At 40.2% G+C, this 23,021-nt stretch overlaps 1 protein-coding gene across 14 annotated transcripts in view; it reads left to right on the top strand.

Moving 5' to 3' along the window:
* The window catches only part of epb41a (erythrocyte membrane protein band 4.1a), a 70,678-nt gene extending 55,101 nt beyond the window's left edge, over positions 1 to 15,577 (top strand). For 13 of the 14 annotated variants that reach the window (XM_084919120.1, XM_084919119.1, XM_084919122.1 and 10 more), the window contains 5 exons: positions 6,575 to 6,703; positions 8,936 to 9,037; positions 11,295 to 11,375; positions 11,634 to 11,753; positions 13,549 to 15,577. In XM_084919120.1, the coding sequence (XP_084775246.1) occupies positions 6,575 to 6,703; positions 8,936 to 9,037; positions 11,295 to 11,375; positions 11,634 to 11,732 (411 nt within the window). In that variant the 3' untranslated portion in view covers positions 11,733 to 11,753; positions 13,549 to 15,577. The remainder of the gene's footprint in view (positions 1 to 6,574; positions 6,704 to 8,935; positions 9,038 to 11,294; positions 11,376 to 11,633; positions 11,754 to 13,548) is intronic. The other variant, XM_084919128.1, reaches the window with a different exon arrangement.
* The last annotated feature ends 7,444 nt before the right edge of the window (positions 15,578 to 23,021 follow it).

The following is a 23,021-nucleotide window of genomic DNA, read 5'->3' as shown; positions in this document are numbered from 1 at the left end:
TCAGGCAAAAGGTTAATGTCCTGACCCATTAATCTTTAAATCAGACGTGGATAATGATACTGAGATGAGCCTGTGTGAACGGAGCTTGTGTGAAACTGACTTTTTTGCTGTGGATGTTGAAGTGAGCTCTAATTTGGAGGCTGTGGCATTACCTCACATTCTTTGTGTCGAAGGGTGTGTGTGTGTGTGTGTGTGTGTGTGTGTGTGTGTGTGTGTGTGTGTGAGTGTGTGTGTGTGTGTGTGTGTGTGTGTATTAGGGTGGATGATCTTGATGCAGCTTTGAATGCTGAGGTGATCAGTGCTATTCAGTTTGCTCCTTAATGGTTTCAGTTTGCTCCTTAATGGTTTCAGTTTGCTCCTTAATGGTTTCAGTTTGCTTGTTGGTGTGCTGTTACTGGTTCTCCTAAAGTTTTTATTTAATGATTTCGTTTTTATACCGAGTGTCATACATGTGCTGGAAACATGTCAGACTGATAGAATCGAGGCCTATTCGAGTGACCGGCATTAATATCTTGCAAAATGCAAATAATGTAGAGGTATTATAAGTAACTGAGTGTGTACATTTGTTTTCCTGTGCCTGGTGCTGTAACTAGTCGGGTCTTTGAGTTAGACAGCGCAGATGAAGACTGACTGATGCCTCTTTACCTTTCAGGGTTTGTTTGTTTGAATCCCTTTAAAGACACAAGTGTGTGCTCACAGCCCACGACACTTGCTAATCTGCTGTAGTAAAAAAGCACTGACGACGTTGGAGATAGTGCATGTTCAAATGGTGAGGTGACTTACACTACCGCTCAACAGTTTTAGAACACCTCAATTTTTCACCCCAAATGTCTCGTTGCACTGTGAAATGAAAGCATGGTACAAATAAGCAGTTGGAGTTAAAGCAGAAATCATGGAATCAGTTTATAGACCAAAGTATATTCTAACCTTTGACTCATCAGAGTCGCCTCCTTTGCAGATATAACAGCTGAACACAGCCGTGGCTTCTGGCTACAACAGAAATCTAATCTTCTCCCATATCTGTAGCAGACGTTCCCATAAACGTGGACCTTGTAGCTGCTTTGCTTTCACTCTTCTGTCCAGTTCATCCCAAACCAGCTTGATGGGGTTTAAGTCTGTGCTGGACACTCCATGTTTTCAAGCTCACCATCTTGTTCTTTGTTCCTGAGGTAGTTCTGGCACAACTATCACACTTCCTCCTCCATGTTTGACAGCTGATGCCACACACTGTGGATCCGTCCTTTCACCTACTCCACGACGTACAAAGATCCTGGGTGATGAACCAAAGATTTCAGATTTGATTCATTAGTCCATAAAACCTTCTTCCAGTCTTCAGTAGCCCAACGGTGGTGTTTCAAGGCCCAGACAAGCCTCTTGTCTTATTCTGACGTCTGGCTTTCTTGCTGCAGCTCGTCCTGTCAAACCTGCACCTCGAAGTCTTCACAGTAGAAACTGAGACTTGCTCACTACGGCCACCATTAAGCTGCTTGAAGCTGTTGTCCTGTGAGCCGCCATCACACAGCTGTTAACTTGTCCTCTGATTCAGTTGTGTCTTTGGGACCAGACCTCTTCCTGTCACAGTTTGTTTCTGAGCCTTTCATGGTGAAGGAAACTGTGCTCACTGACACTGTGACTTTCTTTGCAGTCTCTCTGTAGCACAGACCTACATTTATAAGTGTTATGATGGTCTGTCTCTCTTCTATCGTTAATCGGCTTTTTCTCACCATTTTTGTAGCATCACTCTACTTTCTGCAGTACAGTACTGTTCAGCTGATGCTCACGAGGGTATGATACCACAGTGTGCTCCAACACTGCCTCTATCCAGACAGAGGGGGCTGTAAGCAATCCAGAAAAGTTGGAACAGCTGTAGGAGTCAGTAGCACCATCTTTCAAGGCTTGATCAACCTCCACTGCTGCAGAACAGCTTTAAACTGCTAACCCGTGTTGTTCCCTGACAAATGCCTTTTTGTAGAATTATAAATGTACATTATTACAGTTTTGGGTAACCTTACCTTTTTTTAACCTCTGACAGTTCACCACGAACGGCTTGAATTGCAATAAATAACTGGAAACATTGGGGTGTTATAAAGCTTATGAACAATCGTGTATCTTACTGATCACTTTGAGTGATCAGTAAGATTATCTTCATCATTGTTGTTATCAGATAATTTAATGTTACAGGAAAGTCGTTTAAAGGTTTTTTACAGGTACCAAATTTGGCAAATAGTCTTTGCGATTGCTTTTTTGATAAAGAATATAATTAGAAAATATGTTTCTCATATTACATTTAAAAATATATTTTTTCCAAATAATTAGTTTGTCAACTAAGTTTGTCTTTTCCTCTTAGTGTCAAATCTTGGAGGAGTTGACTTCAATCCTGTTTGTCTGTTTTTAAAATCTAAATCATGCAAATCAACAGAAAAACCTCTGAAACATGTCCAGTAGTTGAAATTCGGCAATAAACCGAGTTGTTGTTTCTTCAGATGAAAATGTGCCCAGTTTGGAAATTTGGCCAATTCAACTGGTTATCAGGCTGTTTTAAAACGAATGTGGTAAGAACACAAGGTGTCCGTACCAAACACTGACAACAAAGCCTGAACTCTCTTATTCTGGCTTTGGTGTCTGTAAGGAGGAGTTGCCCTGTTGCTTTGACTATAATATGTGACTGTGTATGCTGAGCAAATATACACAACCATTGGTAGGTGTGCGCACGCTCAGATTACCTTGGATTTTAAGTGCAAATAAATGTAACTTTCCTCATTGGAAGCAATGAAGGAGGTTTTCCATGAAAAAGAAACTGTGGTCATCTGCCACTGGTGTTTTTCCTGTGGGTGTGCCGTTCCCACCACTGTGTTTCTGTTTGTCAGAATGTACCAGAATTGTTTCTTTAGCTGGTCTTAATTTTCTCATTATTCTGATTTCAGCCTACACGACTGGTTTCCCTTGCACTGAGAGCTCCTCTGAGAGCATGCACCTGCAGCTCTTTAACGTTTCTCTTTCTAATGTAAAAATCTACACGCTGACAAACTGTTTCGTTTTCTTGTAACAGTGACAATAAAGATCTATTCTATAGAAATGCCACACTTTGAATCATCTTCAGACTCTATACTTGTGTCATAATAATAATAATAAACTTTATTTATAAAGCACACTAAAAAACCAAGGGTATACCAAGGTGCTTGAAGGTGCATGGTGAATACACAGGCTATACAGCTCTTTTCTAATCTAACTGAGAACAGACAAATGTACCTATCCTCACAGACACAACACTTCTATGTCTTAAGCACGCTGTTAAAATAAAAAAGAATGCAATGATTTCTGAAATCATTATTTAATTCAACAATAGATCAAATGTTTAAAGAAAGAAGAACCAGCTCATCCTGAATTAAAGACGAGTTGTTAGACTTTTGTTAGAGGACTATTGTATACAGAATTCTGGCTTTTCAATTATTCTGAATCTTCAGTTTCATATTTTTAATTTTTAATGTTTTTCCAAATATCTTGAATTGGTAAGAATTCTAGACTCAACCTAGACTATCAACCCATGCTGTTGTAATAGATGCTTTACATGGTTTCACACTGTTTTCTTAGTTACTATGTTGGTCCAGAACTTGTATTTCAGCACTGATGGATCCATTCCAGATGTGCAAGTTGCCAAATTCATAGTCAGTAATGTATCCCCATACATCAGTGGAAACCAGCTGAATGATGCCTCTCCCTCTCCTCTTTAGTCCAGGTGAAGTGACGTCCATGACCTCAGAACAGATTTCCACTTTGCCTCAGTCCATGTGACATTTGGCCCAGATTCAGGATGATGTTCACATATAAAGTGACACTGCAGGTGTGGACAGCACTGTGAGCTGTTCCCGAGTCTTTGCACTGATTTCCATGACAGAGTCATGCCTGTTGTTAATGCAGTGCTGACTTAAGCAGAAAGCTCTCGCTCATCCAACATGGATTTCCAGGCTTCTGCATTGTGCACACGGATTTCTCTAGAACCTGTTGATGCTATTATGAGAAATTTGCAGCTTTCACAGTTGTTTATTTGACAAACAATTGTTTTGCAGCTTGCAAATGCAGTTTTTTGCAGACTGGTGCCCTGCCTGTCTTTACTTCTGGGAAACTGCCTGCCTGCTCTTTTTATACTCAGTCATGTGACTGCCCTGGTAACAAATAGGCTGCTTATCTGCCTCATGTTCCCTCAGGTGCTTCTTAAACAATGATTTGTGGGGATTTTCAGACAATCATGATAATGAAAGTACAGCGTCACAGACTAAGCTCAAACTGATTTCTGTGTGACTTCATGTGCATGTGGACACACCTATCAGTGTTCTGGCTGTTAAAAGAGAACATTTAAACATTTGGTGTGATTTCTGTGTTCTGTGAATAAAACGTGTTTATGAGATTTGCTAATCATTGCATTCCGCTTTTATATTTTACTCGATGTTTTTAGAATTGGCATTATTAATCTCGTGCTATTGTCACACTTGTGTAGATGGCAATTGACAAGAATTTAGCGATTCTGATTCCATCACTTATCAATTTGATTCCTTATTCACTCTCACGAGGTTCTCATCGTCTCCGCGTTGAGTCAGCACCATCACTGAGCAGCGTATGAAAGAAATTACAGTCATGCACGTTAACTACACGCTGTGTGCTCACAAGTATTCCTCCTCTGTGTTGTGATCCGTGTAGGTTCATTACTCAAAAAAGTCATCATGACACAGAACAAGTAATGCAAAATGTTACTTAATTGCTCCCAGGAGAAAGTAATCATTATCCTGCTTGTTGCATTACTTTTGTGTTTCTCTGTAAAATGGCCTGAAACACATTCTCTCATAATTGATGATTTAACAGGGTCTGGCTGCTGGTCTGGGGTCAGCATCGGCTTAAACATGATTCTGGGTTTTGGCTACCTTAGCATTAGCATGCTGTGCAGAGCGCCATAATGGAGGTGTCCTGTATACGGATCATAGGCTCTGATATGGAATGTGTGAAACTATCAATACAAGCAACCGAAGTTGTTTTCCTCTGCCGTACGGTGCTGAGGAAAAACTGAAGGAGCTCAAACATCTGGAGCGAGCTTAAAGAAAAACTTCCCAAAGCTCAAAGGAGCTAGTTGATGTGGTTTTGGCAGCTCATGAATCCCCATAGATCATTGTTGGTGGTTTTCTGGGAATGCCTAACAGAGGGGAATGTGACGCAGACCTAGAACATGCCGGGGTGATCTTCAGAGTCCTCCATGAAAAGCTGGAGGATGTGGCTGAGGTCTGTATGGCTGTGAAACTATCAGCATTTGTTTTGGTTCCCTTTCAGCTGGTGGAACATTTGAAGGAATACTAATGAAACTGGGGAGAACGTTGATCTTTAAAGCAAACAATCACCAGCATTTTTATAGTCATAAACCTACTGAGGAGGGAACCAACTAAAGACAGACAAATGGTTGTAGTGGACGCTTGCACTCAGTAAGGAATAACAGAACTGCATTAATATATTGAAATGCAGTGTCTCATCATTTCCACAAACACTGGTCGTTTCCAGCTGCAGGTCTTCACGCCTACATTTTTGCAGTTTAGGAAACATCCGTCTGCTCTGTTATTGATGTATGTTTCAAGAATAAGTTGTGCACAGTGTTTGAAGGCAGAGCACTGCAGAAATTGTGGTTTGATTTTTATTTTCTACCAAATGAATTGTTGTTTTGTGCAAACATTTGGATGCCATTTGGAATACTTTGTCCTTTGTAGTTGCACACTTCGTTATTTGCCTGCAGCTGCTAATTATTTTTTTAAGCTGGTTTTTGTGCAATGGGCAGAGACAATTCTGCAACATGAAATATATTATGGCCTAATACATGGTTAACATGCACATTTGAGGACCTGAAGGCTGGCTGTGATTGGATCAGAGTCATGACAGAACTGGGTGACGGCATGAGAAAGGAGACATAATTAATTATAGATCGTTGCCCAAAACACAGGAACATGATGAGTGAACTGTGCAGCTTGACAGTGACAAATTATAATGACATAAACTATATTTTCAAGTTATACTTACTTTACTTTTAGTGTCTAAAACATTTGAGTGTTATACAATTAAAAGTTTCATTACATACATACAGCAAGTTGTGGAATCATGCAGACAGATCATATTTCTATTATAACAGATTATTTGTCTAGCATTAAGGTGCACTCAGCGTCATGCCACACTCTATCTAATCACACTCATACCCACGCACATTTATCTCGAATAAAAAAGGCTTCGGTAGATTCAGTTATAATCATTAGAGTTCCCTGTTAGACATGTTGTAAGTCAGATATAGATTTTAAACATGCTGGTTTTCATGAATGCATTTCCCAGTACAACAGTTACATTACCAGTTGCCTCAGTGAAGTGGGATTTAAGGATCAATTCATAGTTTAGTAAGAAATCCAGCAGGATAGTTTCTGTGTGTGTAAATGTGTGTCTGGGACAAACAGGTTTTGGATTTCTTTCCCTTGCGTTGTGTAGCAGCTACAGTGCCACACTGTTGTCTTTGTAAAACCCTGAGAGTTTATTGCTGTTTATCTGATTTCTGCAGTCTCCTGTGCTAAAGACCCAGACAATCACCATCTCAGATGTTACCAATTCTGTAAGAGGAACTGCAGCCTACAAGGACATACCCTTAGTTCACACTGAAACCAAGACCATCACATACGAGTCAGCTCAGGTGAGGTGAATTTGAGACATTTCCCCCTTACAAAAATATGCATTTTATGAATTATTTTCTCACATTAAACACAAAGTATAGCTTTTTTTTTTTTTACTTTGTATGCAATGCTACTGCACACTGTCTGGTTTTCATAAGCCTGGCCTAAAGTTTTGGCCCTAGTATTAAGGAGTGGTCAACATAATGGCCTTAATACAAGAATTAAATCCGGTGTTTGGAAGCAGACTGGTGGGCTGACGTTCTGGGCTGGAATCAAAGGCCCAAAACAGTCACAGTTATTAGCCTGGTACAAACAGAAAAAGGTGGTCACGCAGAAGAACAAGCAGTCTTCCTGGGAAAGGCTTTTCACCCACCTTCATAGGCCTTGGGTCAATACGGAGTGTTTCCACAGCAGATGCTGGGAATACAACACTCAAGCTCTTCCTCTCCACGCCTGGATGGTCACCTCCTAATTACAGAGTAGGCTTTTCCCCCTCCTGTTATCCACAGGTCCAGCAAACCAGCAGTTTCCAATCCAGTCTATTATCACAACAAATCCACGTAAATCTATTTAAAACAAATCCTCTGTCTGGTAAAATGTAATTATTTTAAAAGCAAAACCATCCAGGCCAGGTTAAAACTACTTTCTTTTAAAATATCCTTTTCCCTCACTGGAGTCTCCAAGACCCCTTTACTAGTCCTGTACGCGACACCAAATAGCTGGACTAGAGTGGAATCTCCACTCCCACATGGTGTGGCCTATATCTCACACAAAAACACAAAAGCATGCAATAACTGAAGTGCAAAATAATGCCAACTCTACGTTTAGTGGCAGATTTGATTCTACAACACTAGCATGACCTGCTAATTTGTCAATATTAATAATTAGGTCGGTGATCTGTTAAACACAGGGCTGGGATTCAAAACAGCTGATCAGATCAAACCTGCATAGCAGTGAAACTGTAAAAGGTTCAGTTCTTTATACTGTTACCAAACCACATTTTCTAGCTTATGTTGACGCTGTATAATATATTCTTAATTCGGTTTTGTTTTTATGTCAGCTCTCGATCGTGTCCTGTGATTGGTCCAGTTTCCAGGAATGGATTTGCAGTATTCAGCACCCCCCTCATTACAGCCTGAGCGTCTGTTATTTATTTTCCCACTGTTGTGACTGCTGTGAACACTTGTCTGGTTTCCCTCTCAGACACTGTTATTTAACTTTCTTCAGACTGACTCTCTCCGGTGCAGCACGCTTCTCTTGGAATATAATTATCAATTTCTCTGCTTCACCTAGAGAGCTGAGGGACATCTAACCAAATATTAGTGGGGGTGTCTGTGTGTATCTGAGCCTGTGTTGATTACAGAAAATCCAACATAAATTACTTTAACATAAATGTTTAAAATTGAGGGGGCTTAAAGCGATTTCTACTATAGTACTATAGATACTCTATCCTCCAATATACAAACTAACATGACTTTACATTTCCCTGGAAATACTTTGTATTCAATGACTGAAGTCTAGAACCCAAGAACCTCATCAAACGCTGCATTTCCTCCTTGAGATGCTCTGCCAGGCCAGAACTGAACCAGCCTCAGTGGCTGCTTCTTTGTGGATCTCACTGCCTGCAGTTTTGTCTTTTTTAGGTTGAGCTCATGTGACCGAGTTAGCATGGATCAACATCCCATTTCTTTGCTTGTAGTATGCTTCGGGTGATTAATCATTTGTACTGTTAAGTGCTGTTTGTTCAGTTTTGCAAGAAGTTGGTGATACTTCAGAGTTTTCACACCACTGACTGTTACATTGTTGCTTATATTGTTGGGATGGCCCATCTTGCTTTGGTGCTTCAGTTTCAAATGCTTTACCAGTTTGCATTTCTTAAAGCCACATTGCTACTGTAAACACTGGAAGCTTTAGCAGAGCGTTCTTGGTTTTCACCTGGATGTGCACTGTGGACACTGGAACGACACAAATCTAATCATTGCCATTTTCAGCTGGTAGATGTCCAAGTCCCACAGAAAAGAGCTATGATTTGTAGCTTCAAGTTAATAATAACCTTTATTAGAATATCAATACTTTAAAAAAAGAAAACACGTTTCACGTTTAACTGTTATTATATATTAACAACGCAAAGTCTGTAAAACCTTTATGGGTCTGCACACTTTTATCCCTTTTCTGACATAATGAAGTTCATGTGCTGTGTTTAAATGTGTGAGTAATTTCTTATTTGGTACTTAAAGTTATCTCTCCCACAGCCGGTGGACAGTGTGGCAGAGAGGGAGTCGGGAGTGCTGCTGAGTGCCCAGACGATTACTTCTGAGACCATCAGCACCACCACCACCACCCAGATCACCAAGGTCTGGCACACTTCACTAACAGCTTCTCAGGCAGTAGAGATCAGTACACTATCACTATGTTGTGATAAATGTCTGCTATTAGTCAGTTAAACTACAGATGGCACGATACCACTTTTTTATGTCCGATATCATAAATTTGGATATCTGCCGATACTGATATGAATCCAATATAGTGTATTTTTTAATCAATAAAACGTTTTTTTTTATAAATATCTTGCTGCATTTTGTATAAATTCATACTCAAGTTAAAAAAAAAATAAAGCTATTCTGTTATACCTGTATGTAAAAAATACACTGCACCCAAAATATTTCATAGTTCAGCAAAACTGATCAATCTAATAAACTTAAACCTGCTCCATCCTCCCTATTCTGGTATTTTAAAGAGTACTTAGCAGAAATATTAAACAACCTGACTAATAGGGTTGCAAACTCCCAGCAAATAAATAAATAAATAAATAAATAAATAGGGAACCACCCCCCGCCCTCATGATGCTTAATCGACATAATCAACTTTAATTTGATGCAGTGTGTAAAAAAAAAATGCACAGAAATAAATTATTTTTCAAGAATATTTAAATAGATTCAACATCTTTCTTCAACAGAACTGCAGGCTGCACAGATGGTTCCCAAAGGAAAAAGTACTATAGCTTACTAGGGTATATTAGACTTAACAGTTACTATATACAGTAATGGACTTCTATACATTTTACATCAGATTAAAACTTTGGGTGTAAGATTCAGATAATTATTTATTAAAAGCTCAACATTTTAAATGAGAATAAGAAAGAAAAGTATGTCTTTGTGCCCCTTTTCCCTGTTAATGCCCTATCGGCCCCCCTGGCTAAACTTTGCTAGATCCGCCCCTGCACAGTTACCAGCCGTCAGCTGCGTAGAAAAAGATCCTGGTGTAGAAAGTAATATTAAATAAATTCTAACAACAGCTTATCAAGCTTAAACGTGCTGCTGTTGTTCAGCCGCTGGTTTCCTCTTTCTGGTGCAAAGTGGGCCAAAAACAAAGAAGAGAGAAAAGCCGATCAGCTGATCATTGATCAGTTTCATGATTGAAGTAGCATGCTGTATGAATGCTTTACAAACATTCAGAGATGAACTTACACACGTGTTTTACTTCTCTCTGGGGTAACTTTCTCGGAGATGAAATGCTGGTTTGGTAGCGGGGCTCCAAATGCTCAACCAGAGCGCCGAGAGGTCTCGCACGCCACAGCCGCTCTATCACGTGAGCACACTGCTCCGACGTGCTGAGGTTATGAGCTGAGTTACGCCGTGTTGCAGGTTTTGTGAGGTGCTTTTTTGATATTTAATGGATCAGATTACATCTTTTATTTCTCTCTGATATCCGATCCAGTAATTTAGGTCAGTATCAGACCGATACCGAGACGTAATATCGGATCGGTCCATCTCTAACTTAAACCAGCTGTCTTGAAACACAGGCTGTGTTTGAGTGACAGACATTTTCAGTGTGGGTGTACTTTATTAAATCAGATGTGACTGTTTGCATCCTCGTCTCTCCCAACAACAACACTCTCAGATGATACCATGTTTTTTACATAGTTATCTTTTAGTATTTTCATGTAACAGAACACAACTTAATGTGGAGCATCCCACAGAATGGGAGAAAAGTTGCCCAATACAAACTCATGAATGCTACTGATCTAATATAGGCAACAAAATGACTTTGTTACAGTCAGATCATCAGTTTGCAGTGTTTCAGGGTAAAGATAACTGGCACATAACTTCAGATGATTCAGTCAGGTACATTTTGTGATCAGCTGTTGGAACAGTCACTACATAACTCTGTGCTCCTCCCGGCCATCAGACTTCTGCTCTGAGCCTCTGAGATCTCACACAGTCTCCATCAGAAACAGTTAGTTCAATTCTTATGTGAAAGACATACTCTCCTACATCTGCTTCATTCAGCTGACATACTGATACGTTTGATATACTGTTTCCATATACAAAAAACTTTCTCAAGCATACTCTTATACTGTTACTGTTACCTGCTAATGTTGAAATGAACTGACTGTGACTGTATCTGTAGAAGTTTCCACTCGGTAAGTGGCGTCTTCTGGCCTCACGCTGGTGAATGTGGTGTGAGGTCATTTGGTCCTGGATTTAAGAGGATACACAGTCATGTCATTTCACTCAGGATTTTCCAGCGAACGTCAATTCTGTTCAGAGGAAAAATAAAGACAGAGGGAGGATTTAGATTTTTAAAGCTTGTGTCACATCTCTGTTACAGACGGTGAAAGGAGGGATCTCTGAGACTCGCATTGAAAAGAGAATTGTCATCACTGGGGACACAGAAATAGATCATGACAAGGTAAATTCACATTCATTATGGAGCATTTCTCACTGCTTCGTTGTTCACACTAAATCATGTTTTCCTTAAAGGTCTGTGTGTTAGCTCATACGCTGATTTACAGGAAATGTACCACATAAGTGACCCTGGGATTATGTGCAGGCCTAGATTGCCCCACAGAGCAGTATGTCCAGTAAATATATGCTACATGAAAGTCATGTTCGTTACTTGCAGTGCGTGTTGTGCAGGTCATTTAGGAGTGTGGTGTTTACTCTGTAGGCTTTGGCCCAGGCCATTAAAGAGGCAAAGGAGCAGCACCCAGATATGTCTGTCACCAAAGTGGTTGTGCATCAGGAGACGGAGATCACCCCAGAGTAAGACGGACTGATCCTGTGGAAGGCAAGTGATACATCTGGATTTCATCTGTCCCCCACCAAGTATCCACTGGTCTGACTGAAAATCACTTGTGAAGATCATATTGAGTATAATTATAATTGTGACGAGGATAAAAGAAGATGTTGAAAAAGTTTAAACTTAACCAAGAATTCAGACTTAAACTAAAACCTCCTAACCACCTGCACCTAACCACTAACCAGCATAAATAATTAAGAAACGGCAGTCATGCCACTGTTCCAGTTTACAATAACAGCCACCAAAAGAATCTTATTTACAGTAAAAGCCATGATGGAGACGAACTACATCACCAAACTGTGTTTTAAATATAAGAGGACCGTGATAAGTAATGATAGAAACCGACTGAACCGAGTCATGGAAACACGGAGATGTTTATGAAGGACACAGATCAGTAATTAAATGAAAACCTGCAGAAGTATCTCAGGTGTTTGCATGAAAGTGAAACATGGTACTTCCACAGTGTAAGGTGTTAGGGCCCATGTGGTTTTAATTGTTGCCTTGGATATGTGATGTTAAAGGGTCCAGGCTGGGAATCTGATGCTGTTGAGCTGGTTGGCAGGCTGGTATGTAAACGGCCCAGCCTACCTCCCAGTTTGTCTGAGCATGTGAGCAGGGCTGGGTGGGCTGCGTGGGCTGCGTGGGCTGGGAGGGCTGGGTGGGCTGGGAGGGCTGCAGATTGTTGAAGCCCTCAGTGCTGTCTCACAGGAAGATCAGGAAGGCACGATGCCAACTAAAGCTACCAAAGTGGTAAAAGGAACAATAATCATAGTTTTGTAAAACACTTTGTTTCAAGTTCCACAGAATAAAAACCAACAGAGACAGATTTTTGTTGGTATGTTAACAAACTCAGTAGCATTACTGGAGTGAAGCTCAGCAGACAGAGCTAATGTAAAGAAACAGAGGCTGGGTGAATCTATGGTAACAGCTTCCACAAAGAGCTGCGTCATGTATGAGCACATGGGTCCTTAAACACTTTCAATCAGTGTGTTTACTGCCAATGTGGAGTCAATGAATGGCCTCAATAGCCGATCACATGATCCTTACTCAGTATCCCAGTAACACAGAAATGATATGACAGTATATGAACTGTAAATGTTTGATGGTCAGTTTCACGACTTTTTGATGAATTGTACAATAAAAAACACTTTATTATTCTTTTTCCATCTATCATTATAAAAAAATGTTTTATTATAATGGCCAGTAAAAATGAATTATAAAGTATTTTAAATAAACTATTAAAAATAAATGAATCTATAGTTCAGCAGACGACAGAAATAACACTCAAATAAATAAACTCAGTAAAAAGTGTATTTAAAAACTATGTAATGTTTTTAAAATCTTTAGAAAACACGGATGAACAAAGTGAGTGACTCAGAGTACAGATTTGCAGCAGCATGGTGCTTTTTGTCTGGGACCAAAGAAACTTGTGTTCGTTTGTGATTCTGCGTTTTCAGTTTGATTCGAGGTAAAATGCTTCATAGAAATAAGTGCTGTTTAAATGTATGGTTAAAAAAAGCTCTTTAATGTTCAGTAAGACTAATGTCGTGTTATACAATTCAAATTACATTACATATATATTTAAATTCTCATTTTCTAGGTAATATTTCTTGCTTCATTTTCATTTTCTTTTTTGGTGTTGGGGCCTTTTCCTTTGTGCTCAGATAGCTGACTGTCTTGTGATCAAAAATGCAGATATTTTCATGGTAAACGCCACTAAATATTCTTTTATTCTTTCTTTACTTTCTGTCATCTTTCCTCAATCAAACTTCGGCCCTCTCAGCTACCCCCCACTCCACCCCATTCCTCCTCGTATCTCCATCACACCATTTTACCTCAGCGCACCCAGCAACCATCAACGGGAACCACCAGACCTCATCAGAGCGAACTAGCTTCAACAATGACAAATGAACTTGACTCCACGAGTGTGAAGTTTGGCCTGAAGGAGACAGAGTCACCAGAAAATTCCCAAGAACCCTGCCAGTATTCCCCACAATCCGCCTCTTGTTCCATTTACTGCCAAAAGAGCAGCTGCTGGAGTTATGGATGAAAAATCATCTTTTTTTAAATATGAAAAAGAAATTAAAGAATAGCATTTGTGGATTTCTTCCTCTCCAATTTGTGTGGAGATTTTAAGAAAAAATCAAGGGCATTTGGTCTTTTACTCTTGATATATTGGTAATTTATTTTTCTACAGCTTTTCTTACCATCAGAATTGGTTACCAGTAACTTGAAAATCAAGTATTTTGTAACAATGTATCCGAGCAGCATTGACAAAGGGATTGTGGGTGATGTCACTTGGGATTGTACACTTTGGGACTCGCAGGATCCCTCTCAAATTTTAGTGCAAGTTTGGTGTCATTTCTTGTACAGTAAATATTTTATTTTCCCTCTCGACGTAAAAATAATATTTTTTCAATTTGTGTATAGGAAAAGATTGATTGTATCAAACTAACGTGCGGGAATTAATCCTTTCATCTGACAAAGTTCTGGCATTTGTTCAGTGACACCTTTTGATTGTTTAGTTGTGTTTTTGTGCTCGTGTTACCAAAACAGGGCTTCATCAGGACCACAGAGATCGTAGTGCACTGACATGACTTATTTATTTCCACCTTTGTGCGTTTTGTGTTTTAGATATACTATGATTTTATATTGACAACGTTCCCCACATCGGTTATAGTTTCTGCATAACGTTTCTAATTTTCCTCACAGTGGGCAGTGTGTACACTTAGCGCTGCTTTAAAGATCTGTGAAATATTGAAGTCGCTAAAGAGAAGAGCAAAACTTCAGAGTCTGTATATTTAGACTTTATTATATAAAATCTGAGTATTGCATCACATTAAAATGATAGAAATGGTTGACATATCTGACACTTAATAATACGGTAAATTGGGATAATTTTCTGTTATATTTCAAAGAACAACACAATACAGATTATCAGCTTATTATAATGGAACAACAGAAAGGGGATGAATGTGGTGAAATTACACCAGTAAGGGGAAAAACACAGAGAGAAGAAACTCAGCATGTAATAAAGCAACAAAAGGAAACGAGATGAAAGAACAGAATCAAAACAGCAGTGATGATGAATTCTTCTCATACTGTCTAACTTCCATATGTCTGCAATAATATTTGAACAGTATGATTATGACATGTGTACTTCTTGGAGGACAAAGCCGACCACGCCTGTACACACCGCCCACTGAAAGCAGAAACACAGAGTCACACTGCCACTCAGACGTTTGGGGCCACTCTTTGAAAAAGAACATGATTTTTGTTTACATCGAACATAAAATGACAACAAATAATAAAGTGGGTATACTAACACAACTAGAAAAGGGGTTTTGTTGCAAACCTAGCCTTAGCCTTTATAACTGGGACCCCAGTTCACCCTGAACGCGGTCACGGTTCAACGACATAAATGTCCTTTCTACAGCTCTCATTCATTTGTATCATCCAGTGAGTTTTTGGTAACCTTAAAATGTCCGGCATCAAATTAATGAAATACAGTCAATATTTTTACAGTTTAAAGAACATTTCAGCGTGACTTTAGGCGTTTTAGCACCAGTGCACACTTTGCACTTTATCTTCAAACACCGGACTTTTAGTTACAAGATGCCCTTTAAAATCCTCTCCAGTGTTTGTTGTTCTCACTGTATCATTATGATCATGGTACTCCTCCTCCTCTGTGTCAGCAGTCCACATCTTATTTTCTATGTATGTTTTCTTAGATGTAACCCTCACATGATCATCACACAAAAACATGTAAAAAGCACCATGCACAAAATAAACACTGTTGTGGTCATTATTGACATTCTCATCTTGCAGTGTGTTTGTAGCCAGTGTCGTCATTCCTGATGCTTTTGCATACATTTAAGGTCAGTTCACACTAAAGATCGATATGTAATCGAAGCATTATCACCAAAGTAGCTAATAAAATATGCACCATGTTCAAATACTCCTAAGGCTTTAGAGATAACGTAATCGTTTTGCTGATTCCACCATCCTGATTTTTTATCCTAATTTAAATAGACAGTTAACCATGTAAAACTCTGTCATTTTAAATCTTTCTTGTTATTATTTCTATTAAGAGTAATTGATTATGCTTTGTTAATCAATTTGTAGCTTTATTTTTGCGCTGTGCTGAGCAAACAGCTTGTTCTGGCTCTGACATCCATTCTGTAGAACTTACCTGATGCCACAGGTTCTTAGATGACTTTTTAAATGCAGCAATTAAATGTTTAGATATTAAATTGATTAAGAAAATGGATTAGTAAAATTATTTTATTGACATATTTATTTTCTAAAATTAAAAAAGGCCCCAGTTCTATTTATAGTGCTGTAGTAGATTTTTAGATTGTCATATTAATATGGAAAATCTCATTGTGGGCTGTAAACATACTTTGAAATAGTGTAACTATTAATAATTATGCTGCACACAAAACATTTATGTAACTTTATTTGTAAAGCACTTTAAATCAGTCACAGGTGACACAAAGTGCTGAACATGAGAAAGAAATAGACAAATATTTTGGAAATCATGCTCTTCAATGAAACAGTTTAACTGAGCAGAAACTATTTTCTCTAAATATCTTTCAAAGAAGTTGGAGCTTGGAGAGGAGCCCTGTTTTTTGTTTTTGACGTCAGTTTATGATCATGTTTTTTAATCAAAGGTTGCATATTTGCATGTTTAAAATTCGCAGGAACCACATTCAAAGACAGACTGATGTTGATAATGGAGAAAGTCAGCTAACCTATAATCTCTTCAAAACCTCTTTCAAAAAAAATAGATGGGCAGCGGCATCGTGGAGAAACCTGAGGGTTAAGCGAATCACATTCACTAAAACTGACAGTCATGGGCTCAAGCTGTTTGAGAACAGCAGAAAAGGGACAGAGACAGAGTCCCGATGCATGCTCAATCATCCAGGCAAGGAAATCCCAAAAAGTTTATATTCTCTTCATCTGGATGTTTTCAATGGGAGAAATGTTTCGTCACTCATCCAGGTGACTTCTTCAGTCTCAGCTGACTGCAGGTTTCCAACCTTACAAACAGGACATCTGCATAATGACTGAAACCAGCCCACTGAAGGAACAATGGGCTGGATTTATACATCGGGGAAACCAAACAACCTCTGGCTAAGAGGATGGCACAACACAGAAGAGCCACCTCGTCAGGCCAGGACTCTGCAGTCTATTCACACCTACAGGCCAGTGGACACTCTTTCAATGATGAGGATGTAACATCCTGGACAGGGAGGAACGCTGGTTTGAGGGCGGAGTCAAGGAGGCCATTTACGTGAAAAGGGAAAGACCATCTCTGAATGGAGGAGGGGCCTAAGGGTACATCTGTCACCATCTTACAATGCTGTGATTGCAGCCATTCCTCAGCTCTCTGTGAATGATCTCTGATCTGCTGCAGCCCGATGTCCCCAGCAGGTCCCTGAGGTCATCCGATCAGGGCTTACTTGCTATAAAAAAAGACTAAGATGAGAACTAAGGGTGACAGAGCTTTTGCCACTGTGGCCCCTACGTTGTGGAACTCTCTCCCCAAACCTGTAAAACTGTGGACTCAGTAGTTGTTTTTAAAAACAACTCAAAACTCACCTTTGCCTGTTTTATATTGTCTGTTTTGCCTTTTATTATTTGTTATCTTATGTGCAGCACTTTGTGACTCTGTCTAGAAAGGTGCTATATAAATAAAATTGTATTTATTTATTTATTTAATGGGACTCATGGCCATTGATCAGTGGTCTTTGATCAGTGGTTGTTGATCAGTGGTCACGACCTCCCAGCCCATTGTTCCTTCAGTGCTGCTGGTTTCAGTCATTATGCAAATGTCCTGTTTAAAGGTTGAAACCTGCAGTCAGCTGAGACTGAAGACGTCACCTGATGATGACGAAACGTTTCTCCCACTGAAAACATCCAGATGAACAGAGTCAACCTTTTTGGGACGGAGACAGAAGGATCTGAAACGAGCTGAAATGAAAGCCCCTGTGGTTTTACCAACAAGTTTAATGTTATCAATGAAAAATGCAGAGATTTATTGCAAACGTCAGATGCAGCTCACAGACAGACTTTGAGACTTCAGGAGCATTAGGACATTAGGAATACATGTGTAAATGGCACATGTGGGTTTATGACAGCTGGATGAAATAGTGAAGCAGTGATAATTGTTCTTTCCCAGATTTTAAGTGTCCCTAAGAGGGTCCTGGACCCCCTGATGATCCTCCACCTAATCACATGAGCCAAGGTGTGAAAACAGGTGTAGGTCACCATCACCCAAGGTGTTGGGTGAACTCATTGTGAAACCTAGCCACACCCTATCATGTGACTTACTGAGGTCAGATGATGCAGGATGTGCGTGGGCGTTAAGGCGTCTAGATTATAGATGGCAGACAGTTGGTGTGGTAAGCCCCGCCTCTTTTCAAAGATGGCCGTTCACAGTGGACATAGATGCTTCTTCCACTCCTCTTTCAAACCATCTGTCTTCTCTGTACAAAATGTGAACACTGGCATCCTGAGAGAGTGACCTTTGACCTTTACATGTGTTTATGAAGTGGCTGTTTGGTGTCTCCAGTGTAGAGGTCTGAGCACTCCTCGCTGCACTGCACAGCTACGTTGTTCAGTGTGTGTTTGTGATGAACCAGTTTGTGTCTGAGTGTGTGGCGGGTCTGAAGTGCACTGGCATGTCGTGTTTGGAGAAGACTCTCCTGAGTTTCTCTGATAAACCTGCTACATCAGGGACGATGATGTTGTTCTGGTTTTCCTTCTGTTTCTCCCTAGTAGGTGTCTGACCTTGTTTACTATCTGATTAAGTTAACCACATGTTTTAAGAGCTTTCTTTACATGTGTGCGTTCTTTTTCTTTCCCTTCTGCTTCAGAGGGAACGTTTTATGCTCGGTGTTGCAAGGTGTCGTTTTTCGAAACACAGGCCTTGTTCCTCTTTCTTCTACACGATCGCTCAGTTTGTTTTCTATCATTCATTGCATCCTTGTATGTCGACCTCTGTTCTGCATTGATACAGAGCCCCTATCAGCCCAGTGCCAGCTTGTGCAGTAAAGACTTCATTAAATGCCTCCTTTATGTGAAATCTACAGATACTGAAGTACTGCAGGGTCTGCATTCACAGGGTTCAGTGTGAATCAGTTTGATGGAAACGAATCTGTCAAATACACGCAGAACTGTTAGGTCTGTGCCCCTGAGTGATTCCTTTTTTTAAATTATTTTTTGTAATGATTAAAGTTTCAATTCATCAGCTTTGTTGCTGAAAGCTCCGAGCCAACTCCAGAGTTCATTAACTGTGTTCCAGGTCATTACACTGATAATATGAAAGTCTTCGTACTGCTAGATGTTCTGTCAGACGTATCAGGGAAGCAATGCAACCGAGAAAAACATTCAGAAGATAAAGGAGATGTAAGTAAGACATTTCAGAAACAAAAACACATCATTGGTCCCCACTTCTTTAGTTGAATCTATGAAAAGGAACATGAACTGTAACACAGCTTCACAGTCGTATAGCAGTAACAGTAAAAAGTTGAATCCCAAAAACTTGATATATATCATAGTGTGGAGAACAAATTACTGACAGGCCTAAAACACCTATAATAAGTTTAAACAGGAAAACTGGAGATGGTGCGTCTGACTTCTGTTGACCTGTTCACTCTGATCAGAAATGGTCTCAGTGGAAGAGTGTCAAGAACCATGTTAGAGAAAGTTCAGCAGGGAGAAAAGGCTGATGTACGCACTACAGTGAGCGTCTACAGCCATCGGTACAATTGGAGGCTCGTCATGGTTTGGTGCAGCCAGTGGTGTTGGGATCTTGTCAAAATTGAAAAATACCATAAGGTTTTAATCCATCATAAAGTCTGAATGGCAAATGGTTATAACTCTTTTCTGCTCTGGGCGCTCAAAGGGTGTCACGGTTTGCCAGGGCAAGCCGTGGGGAATGTTGGAGAAAGGACCCAAACGCTGGACTTAGTGGAATAAGCAGTGGGTTTATTTACAGTGAGGTAAATCTCCAAAGTGCTCCCTCGACTCCCGTGACGTGTCTTCTCCTAAGTGCTGGTATTTCGTGCTCTCTGCCCCTGTGCCTTCGCACACCCCGTGTGTCTTGCAGTCCTGTGTTCCGCTGTCCTCCTGAGGAAAAACACAGACACAGCCGTTATGGCACCAACTCCAGCAGGCATACACTGAACAGCACTTTAAACACTGACATGGAGTCTAACTCAACGATCCAGCGCCGGAGGAAGCTCCATCGCTCTGTTAAGTAGCTCCCCCGACGAGCCTGATCAGAAGCAGGTGTGTGGGAACCTAGGCGTGACCGGCAGCTGGCAGGGCCACACCCCTCAGGCCTGCAGGTGGCTGTCCTTCATCCTCCAGCCACACACACGTACACTGTCACGGCTGGCGGGGTGAGCCGTGTGGTGTTGGAGAAAAGGAGGACGTTTATTTACAAGGTGGCAGTGGCAGAAACAGGCAGTGAGGCATGACAAAACAACTGAAGAAACCTAAACTGGGAGAACTAAATGACAACCCTGAGAGCATACAAAAGGGGTGCGGGGCAGAGAGACGCAGAGACAGGAACAGACACCATAGAACGCAGACGAACCGACCACGAACACAGACCGACACCCACTATATATACACACATAAGGTAATCGGGTAATCGCACACAGGAGGGAAGAACAGCTGATCTGAATACACATGATGACTGGAGGGCACAAGCTGAACACAATGACAACAGACACAGACCTTCAGAATAGAACAGGAAATCCAGAACACGAGCCTTCAAAGTAAAGCAGGAACACACAGACTGATTTACAACACAACACGGGGACATGAACAGAGCACCGAGGACAGACACGGGTAGGGCTGAATATACACCAAACTTCAGGTTCAACCCTAAACTAATACAAAATCAGAATAACACAAGGCACACAAATGAACTTCAAGGAAACACAAAACGCTGGGTCAAAATGACCCAGGACCAGGACATACACACACCAGCATGGAACACGAGAGCACAGTGCAGCAAACATGCATCCAATAATAATAATAATAAAGGTCCACACTGTTCACGGACCCCGAGTCCCTGGAACCGGAGCCGTGACAAAGGGCCTTACACAAGTTGCACATTCCACGCTGTTTCTGAACTACTGGAGCACGGGAGAGCGACATACAGACTGGGATCAAACCACCAACCTTCCAGTTTATCAGGTGACCTGCTCTGTCACCTGAGCTACAGCAGCTTATTTTTTTACCATGACAATGATCCCAAACACACTGCCAGTGCAGTAAAAGTATATCTGGATAGAAACTCACATGGATCGGGCTTCACAAAGCCTGAACCTCAACATTATTGAAGCAGTGTGGGATAATCTTTACAGAGTGGTATAAAAAAAGAGCTTTGAATGTCCTTCAAGCAGGCTGGAAAACCATTCCTGAAGACTCCTTGAAAAACTCAGAAGACACTTCAGGCTGTGTTGAAGACTAAAAATAATCATACCTTTACAGCTCGCTGGAATTATACAAAATCTACCTCCCAAATATTTCACCCATCATCCAAGAAGATCAGGACAAACTGAAGAAGGACCAAAGAACCCTCTTGGACGCTGTGGTGCCCTTGCAGTACATGCAGAGGGTAGCACAGCAAGCAGAGTGCCCAGAAAAGGAAAATGTCATCAAAGTGCCAAAATCCCTTTGCAAGAAGAGGCCGTTTAAAGTTCCATAACCCACACAAAACAGGTCATGGAAACGTGCACGCAGCCGAACAAATAAAGATTTTGACTTAGAGCTGTCTGTGAAGACCATCGCAGTCTCAGATGAGACTGTCTGAGTGTCCCCAGCAAAACATTTGGTCATACACATATTATAAAATATAATAAATAATTCATTTTAATTTAATTTTGTATGCTTTTCTATGTTTTTTGGTAATAAAACCACGTTTGCTCTTTCTGACATTCCATGTCCTTTCCTAATCTTCCTGCTTTGCCTCCTTTGGCTCTCCTTCCCACTGGCTGTTGTTTTCCAGTGCTCTGATTAAAACTGACATGTTTCCTGGAGCTATGCTGTTTCAGGTTAGGTTAACGATTGGTGAACAGTACATGTGCTGGTACTTATAAAGAGTGTTTTTTATTCTAATGGAGGCCTAAAATGGTTTGGCCATGCTAGCTTTCCCATCCTACAGTTATCTCTCGTCTCTACCTGACAGCCTCTGCCAGCACAGGTAATATAGATTTTTATATATCTTTTTTATTTATAAAATTATATATATTTATTTAACTCTCTGGGCTCTGTCCTGGCCATTTGTGGCCACTTCACTTTTCTTTTTTCAACCATTTTCATTCTGTTAATGCAAATGGAATGAATTTTTAATTCAACATCAGCACCTTAATAATATCAATAATATTCACTACACACCAAATTGTTCCTCTTGGCTCTATCGTGGCCATTTTTGGCCAATTGAAACCCATTATAACCACCTTTTTTGATTCCTTGTTATTGACAGTACAAAATCATGCAATTCAGGTAAAGTTGCTTTAATTATAAACTGAACTCGTGAAAATTGTAGTTTTTAATGTTTTTTTTTTTTTTTACCAAATTATATCATTTATCCATTTTTGGCCAAGCAAGCAATGTTATGTAATATTCCTAGTTTCTAGTAGCGGCCTTAGATGGCTTACCACACTCCAATAGACCAGAAGAATGACACAATTTTGACATAGGTTTGATCTTAAGGATCTAATAGTTTGTGTTTGTGCATGACATTGCAGCACAAACATGTATTTGCAAGATAGACTGGAATAAATTATGACGCATCAAATATTACATAGGCTGCAGTGAATTTCTGTTGATGCAGGCTATTGAGCTTTGAGGTTCCCAGTCAAACTTAGCTTTGAAGCACATGTTAAAAGCGCTTTTACTCTTGTATTTATCATAAAAAGAGACCATACCCAAAATATTAACTCTAAAAAAAACAAAAACCCAATCACAGGACATTTTGCAGAGTTCAAACCTGCAGCTGCAGCGCAAACAACAACAAACACTGTTTGTAAACGTGTCCTGGAGTTTATGCAGGTGCAGACAGAGCTACTGCTGTAAGTAAGCCTAACAGCTTCCAGATCATTTATTCTGGCAATATGGCAATAAAGTCATCACTGCTTCAAGCACTGCCTATATGATCATACTCCAATGCATCCATCGGAGTATGATGTTAGTTAGAAAGCACTAAGAAAATGTGCTTGTGAATGGGTGAAT

Source organism: Perissodus microlepis, chromosome 22, assembly GCF_051167445.1.
Source record: "Perissodus microlepis isolate ML-2025 ecotype Zambia chromosome 22, ASM5116744v1, whole genome shotgun sequence".
Lineage (NCBI taxonomy): Eukaryota > Metazoa > Chordata > Actinopteri > Cichliformes > Cichlidae > Perissodus > Perissodus microlepis.
Note: the sequence above shows the minus strand (reverse complement) of the source record. Positions and strands in the feature narration are given on the sequence as shown.